The 19,110-nt window shown below is 51.7% G+C and overlaps 1 protein-coding gene across 1 annotated transcript in view; it reads left to right on the top strand.

The window, feature by feature from the left end:
• Positions 1 to 19,110, top strand: part of KDM2A (lysine demethylase 2A) — a 34,205-nt gene that overhangs the window by 200 nt on the left and 14,895 nt on the right. Inside the window, exons 2-9 of the mRNA XM_041470377.1 lie at positions 103 to 130; positions 1,338 to 1,442; positions 15,150 to 15,288; positions 15,888 to 15,966; positions 17,154 to 17,200; positions 17,317 to 17,495; positions 18,230 to 18,336; positions 18,649 to 18,742. Coding sequence (XP_041326311.1) covers positions 103 to 130; positions 1,338 to 1,442; positions 15,150 to 15,288; positions 15,888 to 15,966; positions 17,154 to 17,200; positions 17,317 to 17,495; positions 18,230 to 18,336; positions 18,649 to 18,742 — 778 coding nt within the window. The remainder of the gene's footprint in view (positions 1 to 102; positions 131 to 1,337; positions 1,443 to 15,149; positions 15,289 to 15,887; positions 15,967 to 17,153; positions 17,201 to 17,316; positions 17,496 to 18,229; positions 18,337 to 18,648; positions 18,743 to 19,110) is intronic.

Here is a 19,110-nt window from a genome sequence, read left to right as displayed (position 1 = left end):
GCGGCGGGGCCGGGGGCGCGGCGGGGCCGGGGCGCGATCGCTGCTGACCGGGGGATTCCTCCTCCACCGTCTGTTCTGTTCCCCCCCCCGTGCCGGCGGTAGAAGAGGACAAAGGCGCAGGAGAGACCTGGTGAGCACCGCGGGGTCACCGGCGACCCCCGAGTTTGTGCGGGGCCGCGGAGCGCGGCCGGGCGGGAGCGGGCGCGGGCGGGTCTCCCCTTGCCGGGCCCCGGGAGGCCGCGTCGGGAAGTTGAGGAGGGGGCGGCGGGTGCCGGCTGACAGCTCCCCGGGGACCGTCCCTCCCTCCCGCCTCCCGTGCTGGCCCGGCGGGGGCGGGCTGGGGTGGCCCGGCGGGCCGGGGGTGCCCCCTCCCCCGCGGCGGGGCCGGCGCGCTGAGCTCCGGTTGTCCGGCTGTTTATAAACAGAGTTCGGCAAGTGTGGGGAAACTGCTTCCCTCGGCCGAGCCGGGAGTCCTGGTGCCGTGGTTCCAAGGGAGGCAGGGGTGGGGAAGGTGCTGGCGGGACTGGGAGCGCTCGGCTGTCGAAGCCGGGGGTCGGGGAGGAGCAGGATGGAGCGAGTTCTCCCTGCGTGGTCGTAGCGGTTCTGTAACACTGCGAGGGGGATGGCGGATCCCCTTCCTCGATCCTGTTCCCCGATTCTTCTCCCCGAAGGTCTGATTTAGGCATAGTCCTGGGGATTAAGAGCCGTGCCATACCCAGGCTTCGGTTGGTTTCTGTCCCTTTAAAAAAAAAAAATTGTAGGTGCCATCTGACGCCCTGGGAGGTTTTCCCAGGTTGGTGTGTGGTGTCACAAGGTGGCACATTTGGAGAGCTCAGCATTTAGGTCTCCTCCAGCCAGGAGTTAGATCCCTAACTGCTTCCCTGCTTGGTGCTGTATGTAGGAGAGATCCCACATGCCTTCCCTGATCATGGGACATACCCTGTACCACTGTAGTTTCTCCCAGGTGCCACGGTACAGGATATCCCAAGGACAGTGATTGTGTTGTTTGGAGAAGTTTGCTCTCCAGTGTTTAATTTTGGAGAAGCCAGGGTTTGACAGCACTTTCCCTGGTTTTTGTCCCACTGTGGGCCAGAGGAGCTGCTGGTGGTAGTGTGGAGCCAGGGTGGGAGACCTGCAGCTCCTGTTGTGTTACAGTAGAGCTGCTGAAGTCGTTTACCCTGACATTTATTCTAAATAGGAGCCTTAAAAGTTGGGGTGGGCTCACCAGTGGGTTCTCTCCTCCCAGAGCGGGGTGGGGCTGGCCCCAAGAGGAGAAGGGAAGTGAGGGGTGTGGGTGTCCCTGTGCCCTTTCTCACTGTTTGCCTCTGGCTTCCAAGGAGGAAGAGGACGACGACAGCAGTCCTGGCGTGTCCTTCTCGCTCTCTTCCGAGGAGTCGGAGATGGAGCCCGAGGAAGAACGGATCCGTTACAGCCAGAGACTGGTCAGTAGCGGCCTTGAAACAATCCTGTTCCAGTCTTGGTTCTGTTGCAGCTGGAGAAGGGAAGGGCTTTTCCTGGCAGCAGGGTTGAACAACCCAAGCAGGCTGGTGGTGGAAGGATGCAGCCTGCACAGAGGTGTGGGCTTGGTTTAGGTGGCTTTGTGGCTCCTGTTGTGTCACCGAGTTTGCCCTAATGAAGGGAATTTGGCTGCTGAGCTCTGGAAAGAGAGGTTGGAGGCTGAAGCTGGGGAAGGAGCTTTGGGATAGCAACATGAAACTGGTGTCAGTGTAGTTTCTGTCACAAAAGGTTTTTTTCTGCGTGTCTGTGACAAGCAGAGCACCTGAAACACTGTGTGTTACCAGTCTTGATTTGAGTGGCTGTGAAAGCTGAGGGAACCAGCTCCAGCTTCAGGCTTCCTGTGCCTGTGTCTCTTCCCAGTGTTTTCTTCTGAAGGGAGCTGTTCCAGCATTCAGGTCCCAGTCAGACCCTGTCAGGAGCTCTGGTGTTTGTGCTGAGACTGCATGAATCCACTGGTCTGGGAATTGGGCTGTAACTGGGAACAGCTTAGGAGCAACTGCTCTTAGACTCTGAGGTGATATTCCCAGAGATCCCAGGGATGGAGGGAAGCTGCTGTGTCTCCCATGCTGTTTTGAGGCAGTTGCAAGCCCTGCAAGTGGCAGCTCTGTGTTGGATTCCCTCTCTGTGTCACAGCAGTACCTGTAACCTCACCTTCAAGGTGCTGCCCGTAAAGGTGAATCCTTGTCCTTTATTCCTCTGGAATCGTTTGATGTGAGGCTGTGTGGTTCTTGCCATTAAGCTTTGGCCTCAGAATGAGCAGTTCTGAGTGCTGGGGAGTTCCCAAGTGCTTTGGTGGATGTTTTAATTTGGCATCAGCAGCAGTCCCACCTCCTCCCTCATCCTGACACATTTATTCCCACAGCTGTGCAGGATGCAGCTCAAGGTGCTGGTTTGAGTGGGCAGTGATCCAAGACTAACCCAAAACATCTGGATAAAGATATGGCAGGTGAAGGGGGCTATCAGCCAGGAACTTGTCAGTTTAAAAATGCTCATCATCTCAAATAAAAATCAGGAGGAGTTGGTGTCCTGGTGCAGGTGGGCTGGGCTCCAGCAGAATGTGCTAAGCTGGATAAATGCCTGCAGGCTCATGAGCTCTGTGCTTAAGGGGTTTGGGAAGGCACATGGGCAGCAGGGTGAGGCTCACCTGGACTTGTGTGGCCTCAAGTGCATGTGTTGTCTGTGCTGGCCTGAGGCCCAGGGAGGAGGCATGACCCCTGTGTGGTGGGTGAGGCTTAAATCCTATCTCCTGCCATGCTTTTCCTGGAAACTTCCAGCTCATTATGTGCTCCTGCTGTGTCAGTGACGCTCTCTTGCTGAAGGACCCTTAAAAGATGATTATTTTTCTTCTGTAGAGCATGATTTGACTTACTCAAATATCCCACATATGGCTGGGACTTGGGAGCTGGGTCAGTAGGCCTAAATGAGAAGTTCCAAGTAGGGAAGCAGTGAGCTGGTGGTACAGTGTGTTTCTGCTGCTGTCAGCTGTGTGTCTGGTGTGTGACTGGGGCTCAATTAGCAAAAAATAAATGTATTTTAAAAAACCAATCCAGGTGTGATAGTCGTTCTACCGGCCAAACAACCTGAACCAGAATAGTTTATGGTGGTGAAGGAGCTGAATTAATTGTGTGGTTTGGTGGTACCAGCTGAGATGGCAGAGGCAGTTTGTTCTCTGGTGTGTCAGGTAATCACACTGACAGCATCTTTTTCCTGACTAGTTTCTACTGGGACATAGAGGAAATCTTGAGTGTTCTGTGTTATTTTATTTAGTTTGCACCGATGTTGCCTTCCCCTGCTTCAACAGAAATCTGATGTGTGTCTGTTTTGTGAATGAATTTATCAGTGTTGCTGAAAGATCTGGGTTTGGAGGAGAATTTCACCTCTGCTTCAGCTGTGGTCATGTTCCTGCAGGAATTCTCTTCTGGGTCACACATGCCTGTGTGGCACAATGACACTGATTAGGTGTGTTGCACTGCCCTGAATGTACTTTCTTCCTAGTTCAGGCTCTGCATCCATGACTCCCAGGATAACACAGGCCTGGGTGAGTTGCTCTCGTTTCAGGGATGTCTTGGGAGGATGTCTTGCACCCATCCAAGACTATCTGTGGGAGAAGCTGTGTCCTGGTGAGCTCTGGGAGGCTCACACAGGCAGTGGGTGATGCTGAGTGTGGAGAGGACACAGAGGAGCAAGTTATGGGATATTCATGCTCTTTGCCCAGAGACTGGGAGCAGTGGAGGTGGGACTTGCAGGCGCTGTGGAGTAGTTTGCTGCTAATTCTGTGTGAGTGTTGTTCTGCCCAGCTCCATAACAGTTCCTGGGGCTTGGGCTGGGTATTTTCTTGCAGCATTTCAAGCTGGAGTTGTGTGTTTTGCAGGCCCTTAACCAAGGAGCTGAAATGCTCTATTGTGTCCTGAGCCTGAGTGACAGTCCAGCCCTGGCACTAACAATGCCACGGTCCCTCTCTGAGACTTGGAAATCTTTGCTGGCTGTCACTGGGTGGTTGCACCCAGCCCATGTCACACCAGGCTGTTGGGCTCCCCACGAGGAGCCTGGACTCCTTAAAGGCTCTGGAGAAAAAGAGCCATTGGTCTGCTGCTCACAGAGGCTGCCTGCCCTTCTGCAGAGCAGTCCTGCCATATTCCTGGGTGCTGGAAGTGTGAGGAAATCTCACCTTCTGCCTGCTCCAGGGCTCACTTTGGCAGGCCTGTGCTGTGAACTGAGACTAGCAAGGCCCTGTGAATTGCAAGCTGGGATTAGCACATTACCACAGTGCTGCCATGCGCTTGCAGTGACAATGTTCAGGGTGAGAAATGAAGGGCAGCAGCGCTGGATCACTTCAGAATGACTTGGGAGCACAGCAGGGGAGTGCCATTATCCAAAGGACAAATCCTGCTCATCACAGCCTTCCCAGCAGTCTGTATCTCAGGGTGTGGTTCCCAGTTAGGATTGCCAGGGTGGCAGAGCTGGTTGAAGAGGTTTTCTCCCTCCCTCAGTGAGTGCTCCAGGAGCTAATGGCCCTGAGGTGAACGCTGCCTCAGGGAATTGTGGATCATGCCCTGGATGGAAGTTGGCTGGGGGGAGGCATCTAGTCCCAGCTGTTGTCTGTGCTGGGATAGTGACCAAACCTGACGGGGCTGGAAGTCTGAGATGGGGAGACAGGGTGGGGTAGGAACCTCTTAAACTGGCTCTGCTGCTGGAGAGAGCCCGAGGAGGAACCTTGCTCTCCCTGGGGGCTCTGTGGGCTGAGCCACAGCTCCTGCTGGGGTGTTGGGCCCGAGTGACCATCCTGGCTGGGTGCAGTGTCACCCTTATTTTGACCGTGGGAAGAGGTCACCCATGAAGGGAAATGGGCCCGTGGAGCAGGAGACCAAAGTGCTGTGTGTGCTGGAGAATAAGGGAGGTGAGAGGGGAGCTGGGCCCTGAAGTGCTCTATCCCATGGTCTGAGGCAGTCTGTGTCCTGCCTTAGCACTGCCCTGCCCTCTGGTCAGATCCTTGTGTGAAATTTGAGAGGAGGCTCTGCCTGTCCCTACCAGCCAGAAGCCGAGGCCTCTCCTGTAAACAGCAGTTACCAAACCTGCCCTGACATGTCGGTGTCCACACTATCCCCTGAGAGAGTTCAGATGGGCTTTGCAGCATGTGGAGCCATCAGCTGGGGGATGAAGCCTGGGGAGTGTGCAGGACAAGGTTTTTCTTGCAGTCCTGCGTGCTGTGGAGTGATCCCAGCTCAGCCCATGCCTGAGGGATGGCACTGCTGGCTCTGACCAGTGCCTAGAGTCCCAGCAGATGGAATCTTGTGGTTTCCAACTTGTTTGTATCCTTTCTGCAGGATGGATGGGGTGATAGTTCAGGACACAAGTCATGGGGCCAGGAAGGCCCACACATGTTGACAGGACACTTGTGACAGTTTTTCTCACAGGATAGGAATAAATTGAGGGATAAATGGCCTCAAAGCTGAGAGAGAGAGATGACGGGGAGCAGGCTGTGGGCTCCTGTGTCAGGTAAGATAGGAAAGAGGAGGATGCAGCTTCCTACTTTCCCTGTGTTGCTCCATCTTGAGTGTTTCACAGTATCCCAATGGTGGGATGCAAGGAGCAATCCCATCAGGTTCAGCCCAAGTTCTGGTTTCTCCTGTAAAGCTGCTGACTGCCAGGTAATGATCCCTGGAGATTGCTGGTGTTTGTCACCCCCAGCTATGGGGGGGTGACAAAGGCCAGTCCTGCTGCGTACTGGCTTTCCCTGGGCTGCTCCCTCTGATTTGGGACTCACATGGGGTGACCCTGCCTCTGTTGCTCCCTGCAGACACTGAGCATGGGATGAGCCCCAGGTGCTGGGTGAGAATTTGGGTGTTTTTACATCACCTGCTCCCTCTTCCCCATGTTTGAAATGTGACACTGGCAATTCCTGTTAAGCAAAGCTCCTTCTTGGAGTTCCTCTGTGCCCTGTGTGAAACCCAGCCTGGCCAAATGTCCCTGGTCTGCTGGACACACCTCATCTGCCCAGTCTAGACAGGACCTGGGCAAGGGGGGGTAATTAATCTCTCCCACAGGCCTCAAACTGGAGGCACTACAAATGAGTCATTCCAAATGACCCAGGTGTAATAAATGAGTTCTAAATAATTCAGGGGCTGTGCAGATTGGGTCTGGGCAGGGCTTTGGTGGAAGCTAGCAGCAACTGAAGGCTATTCTTGGAAAGCTTTAGAAATCCCTGTGAGCATTTAGATCCTGCCAGATGCATGACTGTGCTGGTCCCTGGGAGAATATGTCCCTGAAACCAAGTGGATGCTGTTCCCCGTCAGCAGAGAGGGATGCAGGAGGTAAATATCAGCTGCATTCTTACTGTCCCAAGCCTGAGTGTGTCCTGGAAGCTGCAGTGCTGACTAAGCAAGGACCAAACACCTCAGAAGCACTTCGAGTTACCTGTGAGTTACCAAACAATATCTGCAGGCTTCGTTTATGTTCCTATAATAAGCAGGAATAAGTTTTCCCAGGGTTATCCCAGCTGGAGGTGACACTGACAAGTCAGGAGGGCAGTCCCTGTGCCCCCAGTGCCTTTTTAGTTATGTCAGGAGCCACCCAGATTTACAGGGCACTGGCTGGGTTTGGCGGAGGAAGGGCACATGTGGGAAAATGGTGATATGCTCAGAAGGTGGAGAAACAAGGTGCTGCAATAATCTTGTCCTCTGAAAATATATAAAGGAAGCAATTCCCTTCAGGATGATATCTCTGGTGCTGCTGCTGAGGGAAGAGTGTTGCTGTTTCCAGAGGAGGAAATGATGGCTGAGCCTTTAGGGGGCTGTGAGGAACTTTGGTGCTGTTCCTCCTGTTCCACAGTGGCCTGCCCTTCCTGTGCTGCTGATGCTCCTTGTTTACCTCTTCTCCCAGTTCTTGGCAACCAGGTGGGGAACATCCATAGCTGGCTGTGGGTGTTGCTTTCTGCCACTTGAGGTGGTTCAGGTGAACCTGGTTGACAGAGTGTATCCTGGGAATCCATGCTGGGGGGAGAGGAGGTGGAGCTGTTGGATGGGAGTTCTGTGTCCATGCTTGTGCATCTCTGTTGCTGTAGCAACAGCACTGGGAGTAAACAGCAATGTGCTGGCTTTCCAGGGATTCTGAATCTCTCTGGAAGTTCCAGGAACTTGAACCAGAGAAGTTCTTCAGCTGAGATCTGCTCAGGGTTGCAGGGTGGTGGATTTTCCATGTTTTAGCCATTGCTCTGTACATGCTGCCTCCACACACCCTTTTAGGTCAAGGAGGAGGCTCTGTGAGCTTTGTTCATGCCGGTCCTCAGGGCTGGGAGGTGAGTGCACAACCCTGTTGTGTTTTAGCCAGTCCTGACAGAGTCTGGGAGAAAATACCGCTTGAGAAAAGTCCTCCTTGTTCTTCCACGTACCCCTGGCTCCTGGAAGCTGTAATCTTGGGATAGAGCTGAGGCAGCTGGAAGTGGAAAGGAGAGGGCTGGCAGTGCACGCTCCCTTAAGGTCAGGCTGCCTCAGTGTCTTTAATTTGCTGTGCATAAATATTTCCATGTGTCACTGAGCCCCTTTGCCCCATTTGGAGTAAGGAAGGGACGAGTGCCGGGCTCCTTATGGAGGAGAGGGGGAAGGGAGTGTGTGCAGGGATGGTGTAACAGCACAGAGTCCAGAGGAAATATCCTTCCTAGTAGCTGGATTCCCACATTGTCCATGTTCTTCCCAATGGCCCTGGGCTGTTTTCTCTCTCTCTGAGCATCCTCAGCCCCATAGCCTGCAATGCAGCCAGCCTGCTGCTGTTCCCTTTAAAAAACAGTGTCAGCTGAGCAGGAATTGCAGTGCAAACCTCAAAGCTTCCTGCGTTTTTGTTATTCCAGTACTCCTGTGGTCCAGCTTCTCTCAGGCTGGGTGATGGGACAGAACTGGCAACAGGTTTTGGAAGAGCTGGATTGGAACACTGAGAAATTCAGAGGGTGAGCACTTCTCTCAGTAACAAAAAAAAAAAAATTATAAAAAAATCCAAGCTAGCCCTGTGATCTCTGTGTGCTGAAGACACAGGTCCCCAGCAAGGAGTGAAGTCACTCAGGGCTGGCCTGCTACTGCTGGATCAGCTGCACCTCTGAGTGCATATGGCTCTGTCTGTCCCTTGTCCTGGGTCTCTGCCTCCTGTTCCGTGTGGGGCTTAGTGGTGGGAATATGGGTTAAATGTGTATCATTTTCAAGCCAGCCCTTTTTGGAGCAGTTTGGTCTATTTTGTTCCATTTGGGGGTGATGGGGGGATTCTGTTGCCTTCCTGCAAAAAGCAAGAGGAGGAGCAGTGCTGGTACTGCTCATCTACCTCACTGCATAGGGAACGTGCTGGGGATACTTGACAGGGAAAGGGCTGCACACAGGGTTGTTTCCTTGGATTTCTTCTGAGTGGGAAGGGGTGGGATGTAATTCAAGGGGTTTCCTCAGTCTTCTTCAGAAATGAGAGGGCTGAATGCCAAAGGATAGCTTTTAGCACTGAGGGTCAGTGTTCAGCCTTGAAATGGTGTGGAGTGTTTGATGGTCCTTCAAGAGCTTCTCCTGGCTTGCATGAAATCCAGGCAGGATTTCTCCCAGTGCTGTGGCTGGTGGTGGAAATGGGCAGTCTGGGGGTTAGCAGTGCCATCAAAGCTGTTTGGGACAGTGGCTGTGTGTGACAGAGGCTGCAGGTGACTGGAGTGAGGAGCTGTATCCTTTCGTAGGAGCAGCGCTTCCTTTTTGGGACTGCTGCCAGAGCTGCCCATCTGTGATCTGGTCTTGCATGTTCCTCTGCCTGGTGGTTTTGCTGCTGTGGCTGGTCAGTGTGAGGTTCGGGAGCAGCTGTGGAGCTCTGCTTGGCCCCTCCATGCTCCCTCCCCACCTGCCTTGCTCCAATTCCTCAATTACTCCTCGTGTACGTTCAATTTTGTAACCCAAAAGTGCAAACCAAAGCGTTCTCCCCGGTCATTCTGAATTGCTGCCAGCCTTGCTCGTGATAGGAATCCCTCCTGGAGCTGGGAAGCCTGGAAGGGCTCCAGTTTTGTGTAGATCCTGTTTGCTCCTCAGCCTGGTGCTTTGAGTCTCTTTGTCCAGGGATGTGCCACCTGGGATACACCCATTCAGCACTCCAGCTCTTGAGAGGAATGGGAGGCAGTGAGGGGCATTAAACCGGAGTTAAGCTCAGTGGTTCCTCTTGTCCTGGGTCTCTCGAGGGGATTGTGCCTGTTCTTTAGATCCTAAGAGGTGCCTCCCATATCTGGGGAAGCGGGGAGTCCAGGACTGAAGGTGGGAGAGGCACAGAGGGCAGGAACCTGCTGCCGCTGCGCTGTGCTGGTGCTCCAGAGCTTAGAGCCCAGCCCAGGAGCTGAAGTGGGAGGTGCAGGCTTGGAGGGGAGAGGGATATAGAAAGGAAAAGCTCTTGTGCTTAAGATAAGCAGTGACCTGGCAGACTGCTGATTGGGTGTCATAATCTTGGTGCCTTGGTTCTTCACACTCTATCTGGAAACACTGGCAAGGGAGGATCTTCCCTGCATAGCCTGTTCTGGCATTGGCACCTGCTGTGCCCTGGCTCTGTCTGATCACAGCCTGGCTGCTTCCCTGCTTGTCCATCCTCCTGTCAGGCTGCCTTGTGTCTTCCTGGAGAAATGGATGTTGTTCTTCCCACTTTGCCACTGCTAAAATTGCTGGGGATTCTCTGCACAAGGTCTCAGAGGCAGAATTCTGGACTTGCCTCAGGTACTCACTGGAGATCAGAACACCCTTTGAGAGATTCAAATGTTGCAGGTCTGGATTTATCTAGGCAAGAGCCACAGTTGTTTGCTATAAAAATATGTGAGAAGTTAAATTCCTTAACTGAGGAGAGTTGAGCTGGTTGATTTACTATCAGTTTGGGTGCATTTCAGCAGAGTAAACCTGCAAAGGGATGGGGTAATGAAGAAACGCACTGGTAGATCACACTGTTCTATGGATACACTGAGAGCCAGGGGAAAGTTAAAACCTGCAACAAGGGGATTTTGGGATTGGAAATGGAGGTGAAACTTTCTGCATTCTTCATGTCAAAGGAGAAGAGAGTTGTGGGAGGCTTCACACGGGCAAGCTGCTCTGGAAAGACAGCAAGCAGAGGGAGAGGAAAAGTGAGAGGGGTGCTCTGGTCTCCTGAGGGGGAAGGAGCTGTGGCATAGCAGGAAGAGGTTCCTGGTGACTGGGAGATGGAGCTGAGGGAGGGGATGGCAGCAGACAGGACAGGAAGTGACTAAAATACTGTGGTGTGTGTTGGTTTCACTCTTTAAATACATGAGGCTCTTTCAGCAAAAGGACGGCTTGTTCTTTTTTTCAAATGTGACCTTGTACTCGTTCTTCCCTCAAAAAAACCTCACAGGAGAGGAGTTTTCTGGCTCTCTTCAGCTGACTGTCAGCTCCTTTGCTGTTAGAAGGAGCTGTGCTCCATGGAGGCAGCACTTGCTGATGGAAAGAGGTTTCCAAGGAAGGGTTTTGGAGAGTGCCACTGTGGAGATTCATTAGGTGCTTTCCCTGGAATCCTTGGATGAAGGAGAATGCAGGTGAAATAATCAGAATAGAAGGGATAGCTGTCAGCAGGATTAATATTCATGCTTCCTATTTCCTCCATTAATTGAATGGTACCCAGGAGGGTCAGAAAGAAATGGTGAAGGACAGCTGTCTTAGGTGGGAATTGCTGGCTCTCTGATCTTGGAGGATGAATGAAGTGCGTTTATCTTGACCCTGCCTGACACAGAAAGAAAAGGTTTGGACCACTTGTCAGTTCTTCCTTAGTAAAACTCTCAGCAGGATGAAAAATGCCTGAATCCTAAGAGAAAGCTGGCAAAACAAAGTGATATTTAAATATTGCTGCTTAATACTGAATGCTGAGGTTGTCCTACAGATAATGTAATGTGCCTGACTCTGTGCCCTTGCTCCACTGGAGCTGAACTTCACCCAGAACATTGTCACAGGTGGCAGTTCTGGGGACATCTGCTGATCTCATTTTGGGAAGCTGTATGTCCCTGGCTGAGCTGGTTGATACTGGAAAGTCTCCTAATAGTGGAGTCACTCCCAGGAAGAAGCAGTTCTAGTCTAAGAGTCCAGGACTGTGAGTTGCTGATGTTCTCTGGATAGGCTGTAGGAATGTGCTGGGAAGAGATACTCAGCCAAGCCCTGTCCCTAGCACAGGCTGTGGGACAAGGGTAGCCAGCTCTTCCTGGGAAGAAGTCAAACTTGGTGCTGTCAGAAGGATTGGCACAGCTCTGTGTGTTCAGTATTGGCAAGGTAAGGTTGGCATTAGCTTGTCATGGCTTTGCAGGTGTCACATGTAGCCAGTTATTTATCCAGGCAGCAATTTCCTGTGTGGCACATCAGAAGAAAAGGGACTTTGGAGCATCCACTGAGCACATCTGTCCTCGTACAGAGACCCACTTCGGGGGCATGGGGTCTGTGGTTGCTGGCAAAACAAAGTGATATTTAAATATTGCTGCTTAATACTGAATGCTGAGGTTGTCCTACAGATAATGTAATGTGCCTGACTCTGTGCCCTTGCTCCACTGGAGCTGAACTTCACCCAGAACATTGTCACAGGTGGCAGTTCTGGGGACATCTGCTGATCTCATTTTGGGAAGCTGTATGTCCCTGGCTGAGCTGGTTGATACTGGAAAGTCTCCTAATAGTGGAGTCACTCCCAGGAAGAAGCAGTTCTAGTCTAAGAGTCCAGGACTGTGAGTTGCTGATGTTCTCTGGATAGGCTGTAGGAATGTGCTGGGAAGAGATACTCAGCCAAGCCCTGTCCCTAGCACAGGCTGTGGGACAAGGGTAGCCAGCTCTTCCTGGGAAGAAGTCAAACTTGGTGCTGTCAGAAGGATTGGCACAGCTCTGTGTGTTCAATATTGGCAAGGTAAGGTTGGCATTAGCTTGTCATGGCTTTGCAGGTGTCACATGTAGCCAGTTATTTATCCAGGCAGCAATTTCCTGTGTGGCACATCAGAAGAAAAGGGACTTTGGAGCATCCACTGAGCACATCTGTCCTCGTACAGAGACCCACTTCGGAGACAGGGGTCTGTGGTTTGTGTCACTGTGCCATGAGGAAGCTGCAGACTCCAGGAGGGGAAGACTCCCGCAGATGCTGCCTCTCCCATAACGCATGCCTGGAAGCACAGAAGCCTTTCCTTCCTCCTGCCTGCTCTGGGGCCCTGAAATATTGTTTTTCCCCACCCTCCCAAGACAACAATGACTTGAAAGCAGTGTGGCCCCGGCTGGGTCCGATGGGATGGGAGCTGTTTGCATTGTGCTTTTGGGTCCTCAGCCACGGCTGGGATCCTGCTCTCCTCATGCTGGGCCAATTAGAAGGCCGGACTCTTCCCTGCCCAAGGGAACAGGCGAAGCTGATCTGCCTGGGAGCTGGAGGGGGTTTGTGGCTGATGCTTTGCTGATGACAGGAGCAATAGACTTTGGAATTTGCTTGGCTGGAGGACACAATCCCCTTACTTTTGTGTTTTGCATCCCTGTTTCCTCATTGCAAAGGGATTCAAGTTTAAGGTGTTCCTGCCTGTTTCCTGGTGTTTGCACTTCTGTGGTGTGGCTGCCTTATCATGGAGTGGTTTGGGTTGAAGGTTCCAGCCTGTTTGCTTTGGAGGCTGTGTTGTGAAGGAGATCTGGGAAAAGTCTGATCAGGGCCCTGATCCCACAGTGCTTCTCCAGGATCTACCCATGGCACCAGTAGGATCCGAATCAGGCCCAGCTACGTGGTCACATTTCTGTTGAATGAGCTGCTCTACACAATCCCCAGAGCCTGGCTTGGTGCCACTTCCAGAAGGACAGACAATGCCTGGTCACCATGCCTGTGGCTGGAGCTGCATTCTAGCCTGGATATCCCAAGGTTTGTCCTCAAATGGGACTCACCTGAGTTCCAGCCCAGTGCAGTAACCCCTGCTCCTGGTTAAGTGTAGCCAAGGGAGTCAAATACAATCTATTAAGGGACTGGTTTGGACATAGCCTCTTCTTGCCAGATTTTCTATGCCAAACCTTTTCCTCCCAAAAGGTGAGGTTTTGAATCCAGCAGAGGCAAAGGAGCTGCTTTTCCCCCTAAAAGTGAGTGTCTGGAGTAAGGGAGCAGGTCAAAAAGCAACCTGATCCTGCAGTGAGCAGGACCCACTTGATCCCAAGGCAGGTGAGACCAGGGACTGCAGAATCCTCCTCTGCTTTGTGCACATCCTCTCTCTGACAGAGAGCTGCCTGCTGGGATCTGTAGTCCTAGAATTGCTTCGGATTGGGAAGAGTGAAACGTTGGTCATGCTGGAGGGTGATTCACATCCTTACCTGGCATAGGTGTGCCTTGAACTTCCCTGGTGTGGTTTAGTAAGCAATAGGATGAAGTGGGCCTTTCCCCAAAATGCTGGGTTCTGCAGGAAAAGCTGAGTTTGAGGTTTGCTTATTGTCCCTAAATCCTGCTCAGGGCAGACCCCTCTCTGCTCTGTACTCTCATTTAAAGCTGAGTACCATGCAGGCTTCATGGATTCCATGATTTTTAAGGATAAGTGTTTTATGAGGTGGGCTAATCATCCATTATAAAACAGTCATAACACCTCCATATCTCAAACTTCAAGTTCTGATGCATCCCCTTGGAAGGGCCAGTTTAAAGGCAGAGTGAACATTTGGGAGTTCCAGTTTTTGGTGAGTACAGCCCAGCTTTAGCAGTGTGAAAATCCAAGAGTTCCCAAGGAATAGGTCACTTATGCTGGTGCCACTCCCATATGTCCGTACTTTTTAAATGCACTTTCCTGCCTTTATACAAGTATCTCTGTAAAAACCCATAAGTAGAGTGAGGTTTTGTGTTGTTAAAAACGGGGAGATCCCACTCCTCTTTAGTGGATGGCTTAAGACAAAGAACAGCGGCCCTTTTCCAGATTGTTTAATCCTCGGGGCCATTGGACAGACCCTGGTTGCAGGATCCTGAAGACTCTGCCTGAAGTGCCCCATTCAGGAGCAGCCAATTGTTCGTGCCTGGCTGATGAGGTGTTTTGTGTCCCAGTCACTCAGGTTTTTGGTAAGGAGGTTGGAAAGCTGAGCACCGTCAATGGGCTGTTAACAATGGGTGAGTGACTCTGTCGTGATGGCAGGGGAACTCCTTGTGCATCCATCAGCCTGCTTGAAACTGGGAGTTAAAATTAAATGTTGGAGGGGGTGGGGGAAAAGCCTTTTTTTGTGTGTCCCTACGTGCTCCTGCACTGGTTCATCTAATTAATCTAAAAAAATTTATTTAAAGCAGTACTTCTGTATGAAGGAGTTCATTCCTCTTTCTCCAGTGAGGTTATTGCAGGCTGGTTCTGGTGGTGTTGCTGGGGATGTGACACTGCCCCTCCCTACTGCAGGCAGGTGCCACCAGCTGTGTCACCTCCTGCCCCTTCCTGGCTGTCTGCTGGCCCAGCAGTTGGTGTGCACGCTTGATAATGGGAACATCCCTAATTAGGGGAAGGCAGCTTGGCTAATTTAGAGCAGGTTTGCCTTTTATCTGAGGGGATTTAGGGAGCATTCCCACGCAGGGCTCTGCTCTCTGGCCAGGTGGCCAGCAGCTGGGGACAGTAATTTCTTCCAGATCCAGCAATGCCAGAAAAGGATGTCTGTCAGGAATCCCTATACAGATGTGCTTACAAGACCCTCTAAGAAAAGTGTTTGTTGCACTCTGCTATTCTTCTCCATACAAACAAGAGAATAAATCAGCTTTCTGTGTACAGGCACAGCCAAAGATGAAAACTTAAGAGTCTTTTTTTTTTTTTTTTAATCATTGGTGTTCTGGCAGAGATTCACAAGTGCCTTTACCTCCAGTGCAGCAAAATACTGATGCACCTGTAAAAGTGGGGAACTGATTCTTTGTTCTTTGCCTCTGTTACACTAAACTCTCTCCCCTCCTCCTGTATTTCCATGTTAGAATTCATTAGGAGTGATTATCTGTCTCACATACAGCCCAATTAGCACAAATCTGGATGGAGGAGGGGTAAAGCTGATGTTTCAGTGGTACGTTTTGGGTTCAGGACAGACCTGAGCTCCCCTAGAGGCCGTGGCTGAGCTGTGTTAGGTTGGGTGAGGTTGATCCTCCTGCTCTGTAACTTCCCTTCCTGGTCCATAACTTCTCCCTTCCCGGTGTTCTCCCCTCAGCGTGGCACGATGAGGCGGCGTTACGAGGATGACGGCATCTCCGATGATGAGATTGAAGGGAAGAGGACGTTTGACCTCGAGGAAAAGCTGTCCACCAACAAGTTCAACTCCACTTTCGTGGTCTTCATGGAAGGCAAAGGTTTGTCTTGGGGCTGCTGGTCCCAGGGAGTGTGTGTGGGAATGGCATGGAAGCTGCTCGCTCCAGAGAGCACGGAGCCGGTCTGCAGCTTGCTGGGACACGTGGCAGCCAGGAATGGGAGGGTTTGCCTGGGTCAGCACCTGTAATTGCAGCCACGTGTCTACCAGATCCTTAATTGAAGGACTGTGTGGGATGTCTCCCCTTCCTTTCAGCACGCACACGGCACCGTGGGATGGCTTTTCATCACACAGCCCCTCATGAGGATTTACAGGGAGGGAGGAGCGCTTCTGCAAGGCATCTCTTGCTTGGCTCTGAGCTTCCTAAGGAAGTGAGCACCAAAATCCAGGGTGTTCACCTGTCAGGAGCAGCCTGTTGGAGCCAACCCTCCTTAGGGGCCCTGTCTGAGGCTTGTCAGCAGCACACACCCTGCTGCCACTCAGAACTGCTGCAAAGGAGTTCAGGATTTCTGAAAAAGCGTAGAAAAGTGAGGAGCAGGGTTGGACTAGGGATCTACAGAGAGCCTTTTCAACCTGAGCATGTCTATAATACTCTGAAGGAGTTTCTCCTAAACCTTCCCTTTTCTTGTCTCCCCACACCAGACTTCACAGTTGAATACATCCAGCGGGGTGGCCTGAGGGACCCGCTCATCTTCAGGAGCTCGGACGGCCTGGGGATAAAGTAAGTGCTGGGAGCACGGAGTGGTGGGTGATTCTGGCCCAGTTCCTTCATCTCTCCACACTGTGTGGGATCTGCCCCTGGCTCTGCCAGGCTAATTTTACTGTTGTGTCCACACTGTTCTTTATGTGCAATGGGCAGAGAGAAATACCTTCCAGCTCAGTTATCCTGTTCTTCCTAGTCTGTTTGGACCAAAAATGAGAGAGCTGAATTGGCTGTAGGTGATCAGAATTCCACCAAATGTCTGGAAAGTCCCACTGCTGCTCTGATGCAACGTCTGGCTGGGTTTCTTTCCTCGTAACATAGGCATCTATTGCCAGAGAGTCAAACAATTTGTAGTATTTCTGGCATTTTCCAGAATTCCAACCTGATTTTCCAAATTTCTGAGCTGCAGTCTGCCTCTCTTGCTGCAATACATCCATTGAGGTTTGCAGCTCTAAATGTAAACTGGGTCAGAGTTTTTGGGATTGATTAGAGGAACAAATGACCCCTCACAAACTTTCAGAGCTAGTACCAGCAGCAGTGCTCCAAAGTCCCTCAGCCACGAGGTTCCATGGCTGTGAACAGATGGGTGACATCTCATCCAATGCAGGATGTTCTTTGCTGGGGTGAATTGGGTACGAAGTCATGCCAGGCTCAGTCTAACTGCTGGGTGACTTGGGAGGGTAGAGATTTAATACTGGACATTACAGTGTGACTGAAACTGGATTTCTCCTGAGCTTTTGGATATTTCTCTGGGTCAAGAGTTGCTCGAATGGCTGCCAGCCTGCTCTGCCTGTGACAGCAGTGTTTGTACAGAGAAGGGTGCCAGTACAAACATTGGAGTGGTTCTGCTGTGTCAGTGGAATATACTGCGTGTCCTGCTCCGGCCGTGCCTTTGGATTGGGATAACTCACACAAGCAGCCTTTAAAACGAGAGCTGGGATTGCTTAGTTCAAGGCCTCCTGGCTCCTTTGCTAGAAGTCACTGTACAGCAGCTCTGGAGATGGTACATCCTATTCCCAAGCCTGCTTCCCGAGCCAGAAGTTTGTTCTAGTGTTTCACCCAGTCCTGTGCCCCCAGAGATCCTCTTCCATGGCCTTCTCCAACACCAAAGCAGCACAGATGTACCTTCAGGGTGCCAATTCCTGGGTCACAGAGTGTAGCCAGAAGCACTTGATGGTCTTTTTAGCCAGATGTTTGTCCCACAGGATGCCGGATCCGGACTTCAGCGTGAACGATGTGCGGCTGTGTGTGGGTAAGTGTCCGGAGCCCCTCTGCACTCACTTGTGTGCTTGGGGTCTTTGAGGGTCTCACCTCCTGGAGTCCATGGTGCTGAGGGACAGTTCAGTGAAGTGCCTGTCACCATGGCAGGGAGCCGACGGATAGTGGATGTGATGGATGTGAACACGCAGCGGGACATCGAGATGTCCATGGCGCAGTGGGCGCGCTACTACGAAACGCCAGAGGAGGAGCGGGAGAAACTCTACAACGTCATCAGCCTGGAGTTCAGCCACACTAAACTGGAGAACCTGGTGCAGAGACCTGCTACGGTGAGTGGGGCTCTTCCTCATGCAGGGATCTGCTTTCCCTGGAAATCTGGAGGTGAGGTGCCAGCCTGGCATTGGGATGTGGTGGAAGAGGGGCTGCTCGGAACATGCATGGGCTCAGCAGGGATATCAGTCTGGAAGCTGCTGGAACTGATCTCCTACTTGGGCTGTGGTGACCATGGCCAAGTCCCTGGCACATCACTCTCTGGGGAGATAGCCTTTCCATTGGCTGTCAGCATGGAAGTCTGAACTCTGCAGTGTGGCAGGGAGGGCTTCTGATGCAAAATGCTGAAATCTCTGAGGGCAGAGGAGGTCATGCTGGAGGTGTGCTGGAAGAGGGGCAGGAAGCTGTTTTGTGCTGGGAAGATGAGTTGTGGGAGGTGGGATGGATGGGATGACCATCTCAAACTACCTCTGCGGTCAGCAGAGTGGAAGTGGCAGCTGTGTGGGGCCAGCTGTTAACTACAGAGGGAACCTTGACATCTCTGGCTCTCTTGAAGTTTAGGGAATTGAATCTCACCTCTAGGAGATACTGTCTGGCATATTTTTTATGGAAGTCCAGAGCTGGCATCTGAACACCTGATCATAAGTGCTTTGTGTGTAGGACTGTCCCAGTAGCACTGGGAAAGTTTCTGGGTGTGGGGAAGGACTAAAAAGGGATTTGCCAGCCTGGGGTAGCAAAAGGTTTTGCTGTGCCCCTTTTTTCTCTGCTCACATCTCCTACCTTTCTGCTATAGGTGGATTTGATTGACTGGGTTGATAACATGTGGCCCAGGCACCTAAAGGAAAGTCAGACAGAGTCTACCAATGCCATCCTGGAGATGCAGTATCCAAAGGTGCAGAAGTAAGTGAATTCATGAGCTGTGGCAGGCAGCAAACAATCTCCTGCAGGAAGAGTGCCCAAGGGAGCAGCAGTATGTACCAATGGGAAGGGGGAGGATCAGTCTCCCAGCTTATTTTTGTGGGTGACACTTGTAAGTCACTGCAGTCACTTATTGAATCAGCTTTAGCTGTGTGGAAAAGGGGGTGGGTGGCTTGTGACACTGCTCTGAGCCATTTGGCCTTGGTTTGGGGGACCCATTCCCTTGGAATGTCATATCTGCTCCAAAGTGTGGATCACCATTCATTTTCACCTTGTCATCTTGTTTTCCCCCAGATACTGTTTGATGAGTGTCAAGGGCTGCTACACAGATTTCCACGTGGACTTTGGTGGCACTTCTGTGTGGTACCACATCCACCGAGGGGGAAAGGTAGGACTGTACCTATGAGGACAGCTATAGGTGCTTTAGGAAAGTGGCTGTTGGTCTGTTTTTGTGTAAATCCTTGAGGATGCAGGTCCCAGACAGGAAATTGAAGTATTTTCCACCCTAAACTTATATATATTGCATGTAGCCAGACAGGTGCCAATCACTAGTTCAGGTGTAGCTCTAACATGGTAAATCAAACTCATAAATCTCCTTGTCACTCTGGTGGCTTTCCTGGGCTCTGTGTCTCTTGACACTGATGTAAATCGTAGCTTAAAAAGCATCCCAGGCTCAGGCTACCTGTAACACTCAGTGTGTCGGGCTGGGAAAGACCTTGCTTGTGCTCTTGAGGGGGGCAGCTGTTGCAGTCATTT

Source organism: Pyrgilauda ruficollis, unplaced genomic scaffold, assembly GCF_017590135.1.
Source record: "Pyrgilauda ruficollis isolate IOZ18807 unplaced genomic scaffold, ASM1759013v1 scaffold245, whole genome shotgun sequence".
Taxonomy (NCBI): domain Eukaryota; kingdom Metazoa; phylum Chordata; class Aves; order Passeriformes; family Passeridae; genus Pyrgilauda; species Pyrgilauda ruficollis.
This window is presented reverse-complemented; position numbering and strand designations above follow the sequence as displayed.